This window comes from Salvelinus alpinus, chromosome 11, assembly GCF_045679555.1.
Source record: "Salvelinus alpinus chromosome 11, SLU_Salpinus.1, whole genome shotgun sequence".
Classification (NCBI taxonomy): Eukaryota; Metazoa; Chordata; class Actinopteri; order Salmoniformes; family Salmonidae; genus Salvelinus; species Salvelinus alpinus.
In genome coordinates, this window is record NC_092096.1 from 74,469,539 (window position 1) to 74,487,444 (window position 17,906).

A 17,906-nucleotide genomic window follows, 5' to 3' on the forward strand; every position below is an offset into this window, starting at 1 on the left:
TGCTATGCTGACCAGTGAGATATACCTGCTGGAGCGCTACGGGTGGGTGTTGCTATGGTGACCAGTGAGATATACCTGCTGGAGCGCGTGCTACGGGTGGGTGTTGCTATGCTGACCAGTGAGATATACCTGCTGGAGCGTGTGCTACGGGTGGGTGTTGCTATGCTGACCAGTGAGATATACCTGCTGGAGCGCTACGGGTGGGTGTTGCTATGCTGACCAGTGAGATATACCTGCTGGAGCGCGTGCTACGGGTGGGTGTTGCTATGCTGACCAGTGAGATATACCTGCTGGAGCGCGTGCTACGGGTGGGTGTTGCTATGCTGACCAGTGAGATATACCTGCTGGAGCGTGTGCTACGGGTGGGTGTTGCTATGCTGACCAGTGAGCTGAGATAAGGCAGAGCTTTACCTAGCAAAGACTTATAGATGACCTGGAGCCAGTGGGTCTGGCGACGAAAGCATACAGGTCGCAGTGGTGGGTGGTATATGGGGCTTTGGTGACAAAATGGATGGCACTGTGATGACGGACGTGAGTGCTCCGGGTCTGTAGTCATTTAGGCAGGTTGCCTTCGTGTTCTTGGGCACAGGGACTATGGTGGTCTGCTTGAAATATGTTGGTATTACAGACTTAATCAGGGACATGTTGAATATGTCAGTGAAGACACCTGCCAGTTGGTCAGCACATGCCCGAAGCACACGTCCTGGTAATCCGTCTGGCCCCGCAGCCTTATGTATGTTGACCTGTTTAAAATGTCTTACTCACGTCGGCTACGGAAAGCGTGATCACACAGTCGCCCGGAACAGCTGATGCTCTCATGCATGCCTCAGTGTTGCTTGCCTCGAAGCGAGCTGTGGTAAACCGTGGGGTGTTGGGTTGAACATGCAGAGATTGACACAGAGACAGGGAGGCTTTAGTCCACAAAACAACTTTACTAAGACGGAAAATAAATATATCAAAGAAATCACTTCGGTTTTGCTCGGTCTTTCTTCTCTCTCCCAACTGGTGTCCGTCTCTCTCCCTTCTCTCTCTTAACTGGTGTCCGTCTCTCTCCCTTCTCTCTCTTAACTGGTGTCTGTCTCTCTCCCTTCTCTCTTAACTGGTGTCCGTCTCTCTCCCTTCTCTCTCTTAACTGGTGTCCGTCTCTCTCCCTTCTCTCTCTTAACTGGTGTCCGTCTCTCTCCCTTAACTGGTGTCCGTCTCTCTCCCTTCTCTCTCTTAACTGGTGTCCGTCTCTCTCCCTTCTCTCTCTTAACTGGTGTCCGTCTTTCTCCCTTCTCTCTCTTAACTGGTGTCCGTCTCTCCCCCTTCTCTCTCTTAACTGGTGTCCGTCTCTCCCCCTTCTCTCTCTTAACTGGTGTCCGTCTTTCTCCCTTCTCTCTCTTAACTGGTGTCCGTCTCTCTCCCTTCTCTCTCTTAACTGGTGTCCGTCTTTCTCCCTTCTCTCTCTTAACTGGTGTCCGTCTTTCTCCCTTCTCTCTCTTAACTGGTGTCCGTCTCTTTCCCTTCTCTCTCTTAACTGGTGTCCGTCTCTCCCCCTTCTCTCTCTTAACTGGTGTCCGTCTTTCTCCCTTCTCTCTCTTAACTGGTGTCCGTCTTTCTCCCTTCTCCCTCGCGGTGTGCCATCGTGCTCCTTTTATTTAGCCTCCACGGCTGGTTGGCACTTTCCTCTAATTACTTCCACTGATATCTGTCCGTGTCGGGGTGCCCAGCTCCCGTATCCCCAGCAGAGGGAGCCAACGTCGTCTCACGTACCTCCCATCTATTACCATCCCCCGGGGTAGACCTCCTGGGATACCACAGAGCATAGAAGTGATTTAGCTCGTCTGGTAGGCTCGTGTCACTGGGCAGCTCGCATCTGTGCTTCCCTTTGTTGTCTGTAATAGTTTGCAAGCCCTGCCACATAAGACGAGCGTCGGAGCCGGTGTAGTACGATTCAATCTTAGCCCTGTATTGACGCTTTGCCTGTTTGATGGTTCGTCGCAGGGCATAGCAGGATTTCTTGTAAGCTTCCGGGTTAGAGTCCCACACCTTGAAAGCGGCAGCTCTACCCTTTAGCTCAGTGCGAATATTGCCTTTAATCCATGGCTTCTGGTTGGGGTATGTACGTACAGTCACTGTGAGGATGACGTCCTCGATGCACTTATTGATAAAGCCAGTGACTGATGTGGTGTACTCCTGAATGCCATCGGAAGAATCCCGGAACATGTTCCAGTCTGTGATAGCAAAACAGTCCTGTAGTTTAGCATCTGCTTCATCTGACCAATTTTTTTATAGACCGAGTCACTGGTGCTTCCTGCTAAAATCAGGAGGATAGAGTTGTGGTAGGATTTACCAAATGGAGGGCGAGGGAGAGCTTTGTACGCGTCTCTGTGTGTCTAGTACAGGTGATCTAGAATTTTTTTCCATCTGGTTGCATATTTAACATGTTGATGGAAATTTGGTAAAACTGATTTAAGTTTCCCTGCATTAAAACCTCTCTGGGATATGTGGGACGCGCCTCGACAACAGCCAGTAAAATTGCAGGGCGCCAAATTCAAAACAACAGAAATCCCATAATTAAAATTCCTCAAACATACAAGTATTTTACACCATTTTAAAGATACACTTCTTGTAAATCCAGCCACAGTGTCCGATTTCAAATAGGCTTTACGGCGAAAGCACACCAAACGATTATGTTAGGTCAGCACCTAGTCACAGAAAACCATAAAGCCATTTTCCAGAAAAGGAGAGCCCTCACAAAAGTCAGAAATAGCGATACAATTAATCACTAACCTTCGATGATCTTCATCAGATGGCACTCACAGGACTTCATGTTACACAATAAATGTGTGTTTTGTTCGATAAAGTTAATCTTTATGTCCAAAAACCTAATTTGAAATTGGTGTGTTATGGTCAGAAATGCATTGTCTCAAACAAACATCCGGTGAAAGTGCAGAGAGCCACATCAAATTACAGAAATACTCATCATAAACATTGATAAAAGATACGAGTGTTATTCATGGGAATATAGATAAACTTCTCCTTAATGCAACTGCTGTGTCAGATTTAAAAAATGCTTTACGGTGAAAGCACACCTTGCGATTATGTTTAGTAAGCGCCAAGTCACAGAAAAACAATCAGCCATTTTCCAAAGAAGGAGAGGTGTCACAAAAGTCAGAAATAGCATTATAAATATTCACTTACCTTTTGATGATCTTCATCAGAATGCACTCCCAGGAATACCAGTTCCACAATAAATGTTTGGATGGCTACAGATGCTACAGGCTACCCAGATGCTACAGGCTACCCAGATGCTACAGGCTACCCAGATGCTACAGGCTACCCAGATGCTACAGGCTACCCAGATGCTACAGGCTACCCAGATGCTACAGGCTACCCAGATGCTACAGGCTACCCAGATGCTACAGGCTACCCAGATGCTACAGGCTACCCAGATGCTACAGGCTACCCAGATGCTACAGGCTACCCAGATGCTACAGGCTACCCAGATGCTACAGGCTACCCAGATGCTACAGGCTACCCAGATGCTACAGGCTACCCAGATGCTACAGGTTCTGACAGGCTTTACATGTTGAAGCGAACGTCGAATAGACATGTCTACAACAGCAACACATGCCACAGCTTTGAAATTAGAATTCAGTGGTTCTGCGACTCGCAAATACGATAGCTCACTGGCTAACACGGTCAAACAAGCTCGGAATGAACACCCACAAGCTTACTATCATAGGCTTCGTTCAGCTTACTTTGGCCTACTCACTGAAACAGGAATGGAAGAGCTATTGCCATTCAAACAAATGTTTCTGTCAAACATGCATCACACCTTCATTACCTACTTGGGCCATACAGCACATGTTGGCTTGCATATCTTACAACTCAGAGAGCTTGCAAGCACAGCTTTTGAGGCATAAAAAGCTCGCAACACTAAGAGCCCTGACATCTTAAATACAAATCAATAAAATAAATACAAGTCAGCTACTACAGCGACTGAAAAGACTGCAACACTTAACAAAGAGCTGCAGTTAGTTTCAGAGTGGGTTGCAAGGAATAAGTTACTAAATGCATTGTATTTGGGAAAAATCATTCACTAAACCCTAAACCTCAACTAAATCTTGTAATAAATCATGTGGAAATTGAGCAAGTTGAGATGACTAAACTGCTTGGAGTAACCCTGGATTGTAAACTGTCTAAACGTATTGATACAACAGTAGTTCAAAGTGGAGGACTTGACTTCATTACTACTTGTATTTATGAGAGGTATTGACATGTTGAAAGCACCGAGCTGTCTGTTTGAACTACTGGCACACAGCTCAGACACCCATGCAGACCCCAGAAGACATGCCACCAGAGGTCTCTTCACAGTCCCCAAATCCAGAACAGACTATGGGAGGCGCACAGTACCACATAGAGCCATGACTACATGGAACTCTATTCCACATCAAGTAACTGATGCAGTAGAATCAGATTTAAAAAACACCTTACAGGGAGGACTGTGAAGCAACACAAACAAAGACACATGCATACACACACACGATAACATACGCACTATACACACACATGGATTTAGTACTGTAGATATGTGGTAGTGGTGGAGTAGGGGCCTGAGGGCACACAGTGTGTTGTGAAATCTGTGAATGTATTGGAATGTTTTTTAAATTGTATAAACTGCCTTAATTTTGCTGGACCCCAGGAAGAGTAGCTGCTGCCTTGGCAGGAACTAATGGGGAACCATAATAAACCCCAGGAAGAGTAGCTGCTGCCTTGGCAGGAACTAATGGGGATCCATAATAAACCCCAGGAAGAGTAGCTGCTGCCTTGGCAGGAACTAACGAGGATCCATAATAAATACAAATGTGTCTTCATTTTTTTATTGATCGTTAAAGTAATTGAACCATTGTCACCGTTAAAGATGTACTATGCAGAAATCGCTCCGCCATTTCCTGGTTACTAAAATTGTAATAGTTTGCCTAATTTAAGTTTATGTGACAAAAACAAAACAAGCAGTCATTGCGTAGATAATCATTGTACCATCTAAACCGCTGTGTAATATATTCCATAGACAAAAATATTGTAGTTTCAGCTGTACAAAACTGTAAGTAAAAGACATAAAAACTAAACTTCACAACAGGAAGCATAGAAATAGAGCACATAGAACAGATCTAACACTTCTTAGGCTTGCTTTCAATGTGAATGAAAGAGCTATAACTCACCTTTCTATGTGAATTTGGTCAGGTTACCCAAAATGTTACATATTGTATCTTTAATTGGTTTAAGAATTTAAAGTGATTTTTGATGTGAACCGTTTGTGAACTCGTTTTTGGGCATCGGACTCCAGAGTCCTATATTTCAGAGTTGTGTCAATGAGGTGGTCGGATTTAAATTGGCTACCATTTATCACATAGTGTGTGTAGGCTGAAATGTGCAGGCTAAAATGTGTAGGCTGAAATGTGTAGGCTGAAATGTGTAGGCTGAAATGTGTAGGCTGAAATGTGCAGGCTGAAATGTGTAGGCTGAAATGTGTAGGCTAAAATGTGTAGGCTAAAATGTGTAGGCTAAAATGTGCAGGCTGAAATGTGTAGGCTGAAATGTGTAGGCTGAAATGTGTAGACTGAAATATGTCATCAAAAAACATGGCAGACATTGGATGAATTAAACAAATGTATATCTTCATTCTCAGCTACAATTATTTGAATAATTCAATGGATGTTTTTGTGCACAAAAGTGATGACTAAAGTGTCTTATTAGGAATATTCATATCTGACTTCTCTAAGTGGCCATGTTTGGAAATAGTCTTTCTGTGCATCAGTTAAACTGAAGCATAAATGTAGGAGCCTCGAAAGGTGCTTCTAGACAGGTGTTGTGTCGAAAATCTCCCCCCTGACTGAATTCTACCCCCCTTTGCGTTCTTAATGTTATTTCACCTCTATTTAACCAGGTAGGCCAGTTGAGAACAAGTTGTCATTTACAACTGCGACCTGGCCAAGATAAAGCATTGCGACACAAACAACAACACAGAGTTACACATAAACAAACATTCATTGCTGCAACTTGCTAGTTCAGATTTCTGCTCTTCATTCCGTTGTCAGTTTAGTCTACATGTCACTGATCTTAGTAGCAAAAAGCATTTTTGTCTGCAGTTTTCGATTTGGCTATTTGTTTCAAGTGTATGTGGCGGTTTTAGCTTGTATGGCGTCCTGGGCGAACCTCCCCGTCCGTCCGCCCGCCCGCAACACGCCCCCCGGGCGGCAAGATGCCCATGTGCCCTGTACCTAAATCCTCTACTGATTTTGTATTAGTCTATAAATAAATCTCTTTGCCAAAATTCGTCATCTCTCCCATGTCTTATTCGACTAGTATTTTGAAAGTGTAAGGATAATAATTCAGCCATAGTTGTTCTGAAATGTTTATTGCTTGCCAACATTTTACTCCTTCTATGTTTAATATAACACACATACATTCATTATTCATTTCGGTTGCCTATCCTGACTAAGTTTGTTCTATAGAAAGTATTTGACTCTGATGTGTGTCACAGAAAGTATTTGACTCTAGCCACAAACATAAGGAAATTAGATGGGTCGGGGAGGGAGAAATGTGGCAGGGGGAGATTTTTAACACCTGGAAGGCTGTAGTAATCTGATCTGGCCAGCAGGGGTCACCAGGGTACCATAAACACGAGGCTCCACGGGGGCGTAACTTCCGGATTTATAGAAGTTGTCAACAGTTTGCTAAATAGAAAAACATGTAGCTAGATACTGAGACCAGAACCGTTCTTTTATAGCTGAATGAGAAAGCAGAACGCTACCCTTCTTTTTCCAGCAAAGAGAGACGGGGGAAGGAGTGACTGGAGACAGAAAGACGGCGCCGCTGCGGAAAGCAGAAGTAGTTAGTTACAGTAGTTAACTAGCTAGCTATAATGTTTAGCTACTGTAGCTAGTAGGCTAACGTGTGTGGTGATAAGTATAAGTACCAGGCAAGCTAAAAACGGGCTGGTGTGTGTGATAACTCCAGCCTGCTCTCCCTCTCCGTGGCTACACTACTGATGCCGGTCTCGGCCGGGGCTCCATGGAAGAGCTGCTAGCACAGGACCGAACAAGGAACGGGACTGCAACCGACTCCCCTCACCCCTGCCCGACACGGTCCCTGCTCATCTCTCTGGTCCAACGGGATATTATTACCGTGGGGTGAGCCTGGAAACGACCGACCGAGCGAGCGGCGATGGGGTCAGAAGTACTTTTCCAACTTTTTCTACAACTTTTATGAAAGGTCTTATAATAAAGTTTAGATTTATTTATACCTACATCAAACTGGTTAAGGTTATGCAGTGTGTTTGTCCGGCAGTGATGAGATGTCATGTCGCTAGCTCATATAGAAGCTACCATCTCTAGATGTTCGACAGACACGGTTGAAACCCCTGGAACCCTGCATACTGCTCCCGCTACAGAATCCGGTTAGCGATCCAGGACAAGGTACGTCATCTTTTGCCTTTAACAAATTTCACCAAGAAGGAAAAAATACTTTTAAATAAAGTTGTGAAAGAGAGAGGAGAGAGATTTAATTGAGGGACATGGTGAATGGCACAATGGTGTGCAACTGCAGCCCCCAATGTGGACTTCCTCTATCTGCAGGAAGGAGTATTGCATTGGTTCCTGCATGAACCCCCACCCAAAAGTGTGACACTTTGAATGTGGGTCAAAAGGGAAATAAAAGTGTTATGCGTTTTTTCACTGGTAGACAGTATCCTTCGCTCCCACCATCGAACTGCAGGAAAACAGTGTCCGACACAGTCTTCTGGTCGCCCCTGCCTCCCGTTAGTACAGCAGGCGGGAAGCTGGGGCGACACCGTGTGCTAGCTAGCTTGCTTGTTAGGGATAGCTTTGTTAACTAGCACACGGTGTCACCCCCGTCGCCTGTGTACGGGAGCCAAGTACACTGTCTACCGGTCTCCCCCGCCTAACAACAGGTGGGAAGCTGGAGCAACACCGTCGTGCCCGACAGGCTGGGGCGAAGGACACTGTCTACCGGTGTCTCCTACCGCTAGCTACTCCGGTAGGCAGGTGGCGGGGGCTAGTTAGTTAGTTAGCTTGCTAGTTAGCTAGCACACGGTGTCGCCTCACACCTGCTGTGTACCGGAGTCCTCCTTATGACTAGTTGGCTAAGCTAACACAGTGTCCTTCGCTCGCGGTTGCATTACTGCCATCGACTGTACTGGAGCGCCCCTGCTTCCCGCATTGTAGTCCTAGTTAAAACATGTACCAATAGAAGTCTAAAGAGGGGTTCCTACAGATTCCGGAATGCCCACATATAATGCTCAAATTGTGGGCTGCAGTTGCACCCTTCTCGAATGGCACAGAAGGGGCTCGGATGCGTATTGACGTGTCGCGCCTTGTGCTGCGCAGAGGACCCATTGTGGGTTATGACTGATGACGTCACGGAGCGGAATTCATTTCAAGCGCATAGCTGAGTGATTGTTGAACCGTGTGGAGCCCTACCCCTCTTTAGGGTTAGCAGTAGGTTAGTACTGGTCTGACATTAATACTTATATCTGTCCTCTATGAAGACCCTCTGAAGGGCTGTAATAGATACTGTAGTATCTATGTATCCCATCTATGGAGACTACTGCTAACCCTACTGTATATCATTGTCCACTATGAAGACCGGTGTTGTAAAGTACTACTGTAATATCTGTATTTGGTGAAACCTCTTGCTCCTCTAACTGTCACGATGTGTACTTAATTAATTTATATTTCAAGATATTGATAAAGCCTAACTGCTAAAAATACAGTTTTGATTTGTAAAGTTCAAAATAGTCTGGCAGTCCAACTGATTGGCAAACGTACTGCAAATTAAGAAATCATGTGACTAAATAAACTATACTATGAAACAAAGATACATTTATATAAAGAAAGATAATAAAAAGCTTTGGAGCACCTTAAATGGAATTCTGGGAAAAAAGCCAACTCGACTCCATTGTTCATTGAATCAGATGGCTTATTCATCACAAAGCCCACTGATATTGCTGACTACTTTAATTACCTTTTCAGTAAATAAATTGACAACAGACTTTCAGCATGCTTATAGGGAAGGACACTCAACAAGCACAGCACTTACACAAATTACTGATGATTGGCTGAGAGAAATTGATGATAAAATGATTGTGGAGGCTGTCTTGTTAGACTTCAGTGCAGCTTTTGACATTATTGATCAAAGTCTGCTGCTGGAAAAACATGTGTTATGGCTTTACACCCCCTGCTATAATGTGTTATGGCTTTACGCCCCCTGCTATAATGTGTTATGGCTTTACGCTCCCTGCTATAATGTGTTATGGCTTTACGCTCCCTGCTATAATGTGTTATGGCTTTACGCCCCCTGCTATAATGTTGATAAAGAGTTACCTGTCTAACAATATCAATAATTCACATACAAGCGCAGCATTATGTTCACTGGTCTCAGCCAAATGTGTCACTGTTCCAGAATGTTATTATGGGAGAACACCGTTCTTAAACGTGCACCTGATGCGTTTTTTATAATGCGCCATAGATGGATATACAGCCTAATGGTAGAAATGTAGAGGGCATATCTGAAGATGCAACAGGATTGTGCCTTACTGTCTTTTTACAGTAGTAGAAGAAGAAATGCTGGTTTCAATATCAGGAAATCTTCGCTTTATTTCTATGGTGGGATTTTGGCCTTAGCCTATGTAAAACATCCAGGTTTCAAACATTGATATGGCTGGCTAGACGTTGCATATGGAATTATTTAGGTTATGGAAATGACATTAGGCCTATTTTCCCAACATTGGGATGATTTTCTATTCTTTTCTGTAGTCCGCCGGCATGGAGGTTTCCTGTGTCGGGAGTTGTGGCATTTTCCTTGTCTGTAGGCTATGGCTTGCTACTGAGGAATTCTGACAGGAACTGAATGCTCACTAAAATATGCTAAGTATTTCTGCGTCACTATGCCTGGTTGGGGGCTGTGTGCACGTGAAGAGCTGAGTGACATATACAGTTTTAGAAGCACAGGCATAAAAAAAGTGTTTAATCTACCTGAAACTGAAGTGAGACTGTCCCTGTGTTCCTTGGCTATTTACATTATTTTGTTCAGATGCTAGGTTGATTTTCAATGTTTGAGTTTCAACTGCTAGGGGAGATGAGCAATGCTGATACTAGTCAGGCTCTCGATCTCACAGGCACAAACATGACTTGCATTACCACGGTAACCTTCCGCCCTTTAAAGGGGCAGGTGAACATTTTTGTTTCATATTTTGGTTAAAAGACTCTGGTCACAATATATTTTTATGAAATTCAACAATATACCACATTACTTCTCACCAGTAATAATGTTTTACAAACAACAAAGCATGCACATCCAGTGTAATTTTACTGGGAAAAAATATTTGTCTGGTTAAAAATATTTGAGTGGCTGGTAGACCAGAAATAACATTTTAGGCTCTGGCCATTAGCAAGTTGTGGTGCTCAAAAAGGGCGATTCAGTGACGAGGAAGCAGAGGAAGTGAACGCTGGGAAAGACACAAGGTATTTCATGTATATTGTTGTTTAATGTGGCAGCTGGTGGTGGAATGGATATAACTTCAGTTTATTCAGTAACCACTTCACAATAACATTGGTCTCTCTTAGATATATCTTAAATAATAATTCCCCATTCAAAAAATATAGAACTAAGAGTAGATATAGCCCTTGGTTCACCCCAGACTTTACTGCCCTCGACCAGCACAAAAACATCCTGTGGCATTCTGCATTAGCATCTAATAGCCCCCGCGATATGCAACTTTTCAGGGAAATCAGGAACCAACATACACAGTCAGTTTGGAAAGCTTTTTCAAACAGAAATTTGCTTCCCGCAACACTAATTCCCAAAAGTTCTGGGACACTAAAGTCCATGGAGAATAAGAGCACCTCCTCCCAGCTGCCAACTGCACTGAGGCTTGGAAACACTGTCACCACCGATATATCTACGATAATCGATCATTTCAATAAGCATTTTTCTACGGCTGGCCATGCTTTCCACCTGGCTACCCCTACCCTGGCCAACAGCTCTGCACCCCCTGCAGCAATTTGCCCAAGCCTCCCCAGCTTCTCCTTCACCCAAATCCAGATAGCTGATGTTCTGAAAGAGCGGCAAAATCTGGACCCCTACAAATCAGCCGGGCTAGACAATCTGGACCCTCTCTTTTTAAAATGATCCGCCAAAATTGTTGCAACCCCCATTACTAGTCTGTTCAACCTCTCTTTTGTATCGTCTGAGATCCCCAAAGATTGGAAACCTGCCGCTGTCATCCCCCTCTTCAAAGGAGAGACACTCTAGACCCAAACTGTTATAGACCTATATCCATCTGCCCTGCCTTTCTACGGTCTTCTAAAGGGGGGTGACACTCTAGACCCAAACTGTTATAGACCTATATCCATCTGCCCTGCCTTTCTACGGTCTTCTAAAGGGGGGAGACACTCTAGACCCAAACTGTTATAGACCTATATCCATCTGCCCTGCCTTTCTACGGTCTTCTAAAGGGGGGTGACACTCTAGACCCAAACTGTTATAGACCTATATCCATCTGCCCTGCCTTTCTACGGTCTTCTAAAGGGGGGAGACACTCTAGACCCAAACTGTTATAGACCTATATCCATCTGCCCTGCCTTTCTACGGTCTTCTAAAGTGGGGTGACACTCTAGACCCAAACTGTTATAGACCTATATCCATCTGCCCTGCCTTTCTACGGTCTTCTAAAGGGGGAGACACTCTAGACCCAAACTGTTACAGACCTGTATCCATCTGCCCTGCCTTTCTACTGTCTTCTAAAGGGGGAGACACTCTAGACCCAAACTGTTACAGACCTGTATCCATCTGCCCTGCCTTTCTACTGTCTTCTAAAGGGGGAGACACTCTAGACCCAAACTGTTATAGACCTATATCCATCTGCCCTGCCGTTCTACGGTCTTCTAAAGGGGGGAGACACTCTAGACCCAAACTGTTATAGACCTATATCCATCTGCCCTGCCTTTCTAAAATCTTCGAAAGCCAAGTTTTGAATCCCACCGTACCTTCTCCACTATGCAATCTGGTTTCCGAGCTGGTCATGGGTGCACCTCAGCCACAATCAAGGTACTAAACAATATCATAACCGCCATCGATAAAATACAGTACTGTGCAGCAGTCTTCATCGACCTGACCAAGGCTTTCGACTCTGTCAATCGCCATATTCTTATCGGCAGACTCAACAGCCTTGCTTTCTCAAATGACTGCCTCGCCTCGTTCACCAACTACTTCTCAGACAGAGTTCAGTGTGTCAAATCGGAGGGCCTGTGGTCCGGACCTCTAGCAGTCTCTATGGGGGTGCCACAGGGTTCAATTCTCGGGCCTACTCTCTTCTCTGTATACATCAATGATGTCGATCTTGCCGCTGGTGACTCCTTGATCCACCTCTACGCAGACGACACCATTCTGTATACATCAGGCCATTCTTTGGACACTGTGTTAACTAACCTCCAAATGAGCTTCAATGCCATACAACACTCCTTCCGTGGCTTCCAACTGCTTTTAAATGCTAGTAAAACTAATGCATGCTCTTCAACCGATTTCTGCCCGCACCCGCCCGCCCGACTAGCATCACTATTCTGGACGGTTCTGACTTAGAATATGTGGACAACTACATACCTAGGTGTCTGGTTAGACTGTAAACTCTCCTTTCAGATTCACATTAAGCATCTCCAATCCAAAATGTAATCATGAATCGGCTTCCTATTCCGCAGCAAAGCCTCCTTCACTCATGCTGCCAAACGTACCCTTGTAAAACTGACTATCCTACCGATCCTTGACTTCGGCAATGTAATTTACAAAATAGCCTCCAACACTACTCAGCAAACTGGATGCAGTCTATCACAGTGCCATCCGTTCTGTCACCAAAGCCCCATATACTACCCACCACTGCGACCTGTATGCTCTCGTTGGCTGGCCCTCGCTTCATATTCGTCACCAAACCCACTGGCTCCAGGTCATCTACAAGTCTTTGCTAGTTGAAGCCCCGCCTTCTCAGCTCACTGGTCACCATAGCAGCACCCACACGTAGCACGCGCTCCAGCAGGTATATCTCACTGGTCATCCCCAAAGCCAACACTGCCTTTGGCTGCCTTTCCTTCCAGTTTTCTTCTGCCAATGACTGGAACGAATTGCAAAAATCTCTGAAGCTGGAGACTTACATCTCCCTCTTTTAACTTTCTGCATCAGCTATCTGAGCAGCTTACCGATCGCTGCAGCTGTACACAGCCCACCTGTAAATAGCCCAGCCAACTACCTCATCCCCATATTGTTATTTATCTTCTTGCTCTTTTACACCCCAATATCTCTACTTGCACATCTATCACTCTAGTGTTAATTTGCTAAGTTGTAATTATTTTTCCTCTATGGCCTATATATTGCCTTACCTCCCAACTCTTCTACATTTGCACACACTACATTGATTTTTCTATTGTGTTATCAACTGTACCTTTATTCCATGTGTAACTCTGTGTTGTTGTTTGTGTCACATTGCTTTGCTTTATCTTGGCCAGGTTGCAGTTGTAAATGAGAACTTGTTCTCAACTAGCCTACCTGGTTAAATAAAGGTGAAATAAGTATATATTGTATACATGTTCAATTAATAAATTATAATTATTGGTCTGGTTAGACTGGCCCGTGTGGGTGGGCGGGCTGGCCCCGTGTGGGTGGGCGGGCTGGCCCCGTGTGGGTGGGCGGGCTGGCCCCGTGTGGGCGGGTGGGCGGCCATGTGCGCCTCTGCCCAGTCATGTGAAATCCATAAATTGGGGCCTAATTAATTTATTTCAGTTGACTGATTTCCTTATATGAACTGTAACTCAGTAAAATGGTTGAAATTGTTGCATGTTACGTTTCTGTTTTTGTTCAGTATATACAGTCTGGTCCTGTTCTCCACACAGGACCAGACCAGAGGACTATATAGATGTTAGGACAACAGGACCAGACCAGAGGACTATATAGATGTTAGGACAACAGGACCAGACCAGAGGACTATATAGATGTTAGGACAACAGGACCAGACCAGAGGACTATATAGATGTTAGGACAACAGGACCAGACCAGAGGACTATATAGATGTTAGGACAACAGGACCAGACCAGAGGACTATATAGATGTTAGGACAACAGGACCAGACCAGAGGACTATATAGATGTTAGGACAACAGGACCAGACCAGAGGACTATATAGATGTTAGGACAACAGGACCAGACCAGAGGACTATATAGATGTTAGGACAACAGGACCAGACCAGAGGACTATATAGATGTTAGGACAACAGGACCAGACCAGAGGACTATATAGATGTTAGGACAACAGGACCAGACCAGAGGACTATATAGATGTTAGTACAACACTTGTTTTCATAGTTTTAGAGAGAGCCTAACCCTACTGACACACAGCCAGCACTCACTGTGTGTCTCTGTATGTTTAGATGAGTGGGGGGAAGAAGAGGAGTGGCTTCCAGATTACTAGTGTGACGTCAGACTACACACAGAGCTCTGGGGAAGCTCCACCCCATGTTCAGGCCTCTAGCCAATCAAATCCCTCCCTTCAGTCCTCCAGCCAATCCACTGCTTCCTCCCAGCCTGGCCCCTCCCACCAGCAGGGAAGTTTCTCCCAGCCGACGACTCCCCTCTCTCTGAGGAAATCCAACTCACAAGATGCTGTGGGGCAGGGCTCCAGGTTCCGAGTTGTCAGATTGGGCCAGGGCCATGGAGAACCCTATTGCCGGGGGCGATGGACCTGTACGGACTTTCTGGAACGAGAGGAAGGGGTGGGGCTTAGATGGGTGATGGACAGCATGAGACACGCCCACTCTCTGGAGTCGCTGGAGGGGATTGGTCTACAGAGGGCTGGGGGAGGTGCTGGAAGCGAGCTACTGGGACAAGTGCGCACACTCAGGACGGGACACCTTGTTCACTCTCAGGGTACCTCCCACTTGCTGGCACAGCCAATAGGGTCAGATGGGGAGGGGTTTGGAGGGCTGAAGCCGCTCCTCCACCACAGCGACCCGCCCTCTCCCACACACCTGGAAAGATTCAACTCGCGAGTGGTCGACTCCATGCCCCCGCTGCCCAGCCCCCGCCCACGGAACATCCCACCCCCTCTACGCCTGGACGTGGACGCTACCGGGAGGGTGAGCACACACACACAGACAATGCACACACACAGACAATGCACACACACAGACAATGCACACACACACACAGACAATACACACACACACACAGACAATACACACACAGACAATACACACACACACACACACACACACACACACAGACAATACACACACACACAGACAATACACACACACACAGACAATACACACACACATACACACACACAGACAATACACACACACAGACAATACACACACACTTTCCTACATTCCCAAGCAGAGGTTTGTTGATAGCGCACGTGTGTAAAAAAAAGTCTCCCTCTCTCTCTCTCTCCCCCCTCTATCTGTCCATCTTCCCCCGTCTCTGTCTCTGACCATCTTCCCCCCTCTGTCCCCCCCCCCCTGTCCGTCTCCCCGTGTCTCTTTGTCCCCCCCCCTCTCTGTGTCTCTCTCCCCCCCTTTCTCTCGCTCCCCCTCTCTCTCTCACTGCCCTCTGTCTCTCCCCTATCTTTCTCTCTTTCCCCTTGTTCTGTCTCTCTCTCTGTCCTATCTCCCCTCTGTTTCACTCTCCTCTCGCTCTCCTTCTCCCCCCTCTGTATCTCAATTTTCAATTAAATTTAAATTCAGTAGACTTTATTGACATGGAAAGTTAAATGACTTACATTGTCAAAGGATACGTATAACAAAAATGGTGGACCAACAGCAATAATTATAGTAGTAGTGGGAATGGGATTACCAGCAACTACAACAACAATATTAATGAGAATAACAATACATTAAATCAATAGTAGCAGACCAGTCTCAACCTGACTGAGAAGACACATGACATGGAAGACAATAGTAGTAGACCAGTCTGACTGAGAAGACACATGACATGGTAGTAGACCAGTCTGACTGAGAAGACACATGACATGGAAGACAATAGTAGTAGACCAGTCTCAACATGACTGAGAAGACACATGACCTGGAAGACAATAGTAGTAGACCAGTCTGACTGAGAAGACACATGACATGGTAGTAGACCAGTCTGACTGAGAAGACACATGACATGGAAGACAATAGTAGTAGACCAGTCTCAACATGACTGAGAAGACACATGACATGGAAGACAATAGTAGTAGACCAGTCTGACTGAGAAGACACATGACCTGGAAGACAATAGTAGTAGACCAGTCTGACTGAGAAGACACATGACATGGAAGACAATAGTAGTAGACCAGTGTCAACCTGACTGAGAAGACACATGACATGGAAGACAATAGTAGTAGACCAGTCTCAACCTGACTGAGAAGACACATGACCTGGAAGACAATAGTAGTAGACCAGTCTGACTGAGAAGACACATGACATGGAAGACAATAGTAGTAGACTAGTCTCAACATGACTGAGAAGACACATGACCTGGAAGACAATAGTAGTAGACCAGTCTCAACATGACTGAGAAGACACATGACCTGGAAGACAATAGTAGTAGACCAGTCTGACTGAGAAGACACATGACATGGAAGACAATAGTAGTAGACCAGTCTGACTGAGAAGACACATGACCTGGTAGACAATAGTAGTAGACCAGTCTCAACATGACTGAGAAGACACATGACCTGGAAGACAATAGTAGTAGACCAGTCTCAACATGACTGAGAAGACACATGACCTGGAAGACAATAGTAGTAGACTAGTGTCAACATGACTGAGAAGACACATGACCTGGTAGTAGACCAGTCTCAACATGACTGAGAAGACACATGACCTGGAAGACAATAGTAGTAGACCAGTGTCAACATGACTGAGAAGACACATGACATGGAAGACAATAGTAGTAGACCAGTCTGACTGAGAAGACACATGACCTGGAAGACAATAGTAGTAGACCAGTCTGACTGAGAAGACACATGACATGGAAGACAATAGTAGTAGACCAGTCTGACTGAGAAGACACATGACCTGGAAGACAATAGTAGTAGACCAGTCTGACTGAGAAGACACATGACATGGAAGACAATAGTAGTAGACCAGTCTGACTGAGAAGACACATGACATGGAAGACAATAGTAGTAGACCAGTGTCAACCTGACTGAGAAGACACATGACATGGAAGACAATAGTAGTAGACCAGTCTCAACCTGACTGAGAAGACACATGACCTGGAAGACAATAGTAGTAGACCAGTGTCAACATGACTGAGAAGACACATGACATAGAAGACAATAGTAGTAGACCAGTGTCAACATGACTGAGAAGACACATGACATGGAAGACAATAGTAGTAGACCAGTGTCAACATGACTGAGAAGACACATGACCTGGAAGACAATAGTAGTAGACCAGTGTCAACATGACTGAGAAGACACATGACATGGAAGACAATAGTAGTAGACTAGTCTCAACCTGACTGAGAAGACACATGACATGGAAGACAATAGTAGTAGACCAGTGTCAACATGACTGAGAAGACACATGACCTGGAAGACAATAGTAGTAGACCAGTGTCAACATGACTGAGAAGACACATGACCTGGAAGACAATAGTAGTAGACCAGTCTCAACATGACTGAGAAGACACATGACCTGGAAGACAATAGTAGTAGACCAGTCTCAACATGACTGAGAAGACACATGACCTGGAAGACAATAGTAGTAGACCAGTCTCAACATGACTGAGAAGACACATGACCTGGAAGACAATAGTAGTAGACCAGTCTGACTGAGAAGACACATGACATGGAAGACAATAGTA

At 45.2% G+C, this 17,906-nt stretch overlaps 1 protein-coding gene across 2 annotated transcripts in view; it reads left to right on the forward strand.

Annotated features, from left to right (window-relative positions):
- Window positions 1–6,697: 6,697 nt before the first annotated feature.
- LOC139534795 (TSC22 domain family protein 4-like) overlaps window positions 6,698–17,906 on the forward strand; it is a 53,127-nt gene continuing 41,918 nt past the window's right edge. The window contains exons 1-3 of one of the 2 annotated variants that reach the window (XM_071334253.1): window positions 6,698–7,220; window positions 7,386–7,466; window positions 14,480–15,184. In XM_071334253.1, the coding sequence (XP_071190354.1) occupies window positions 14,480–15,184 (705 nt within the window). In that variant the 5' untranslated portion in view covers window positions 6,698–7,220; window positions 7,386–7,466. Of the gene's footprint in view, window positions 7,467–14,479; window positions 15,185–17,906 lie in introns of both variants that reach the window. The other variant, XM_071334252.1, reaches the window with a different exon arrangement.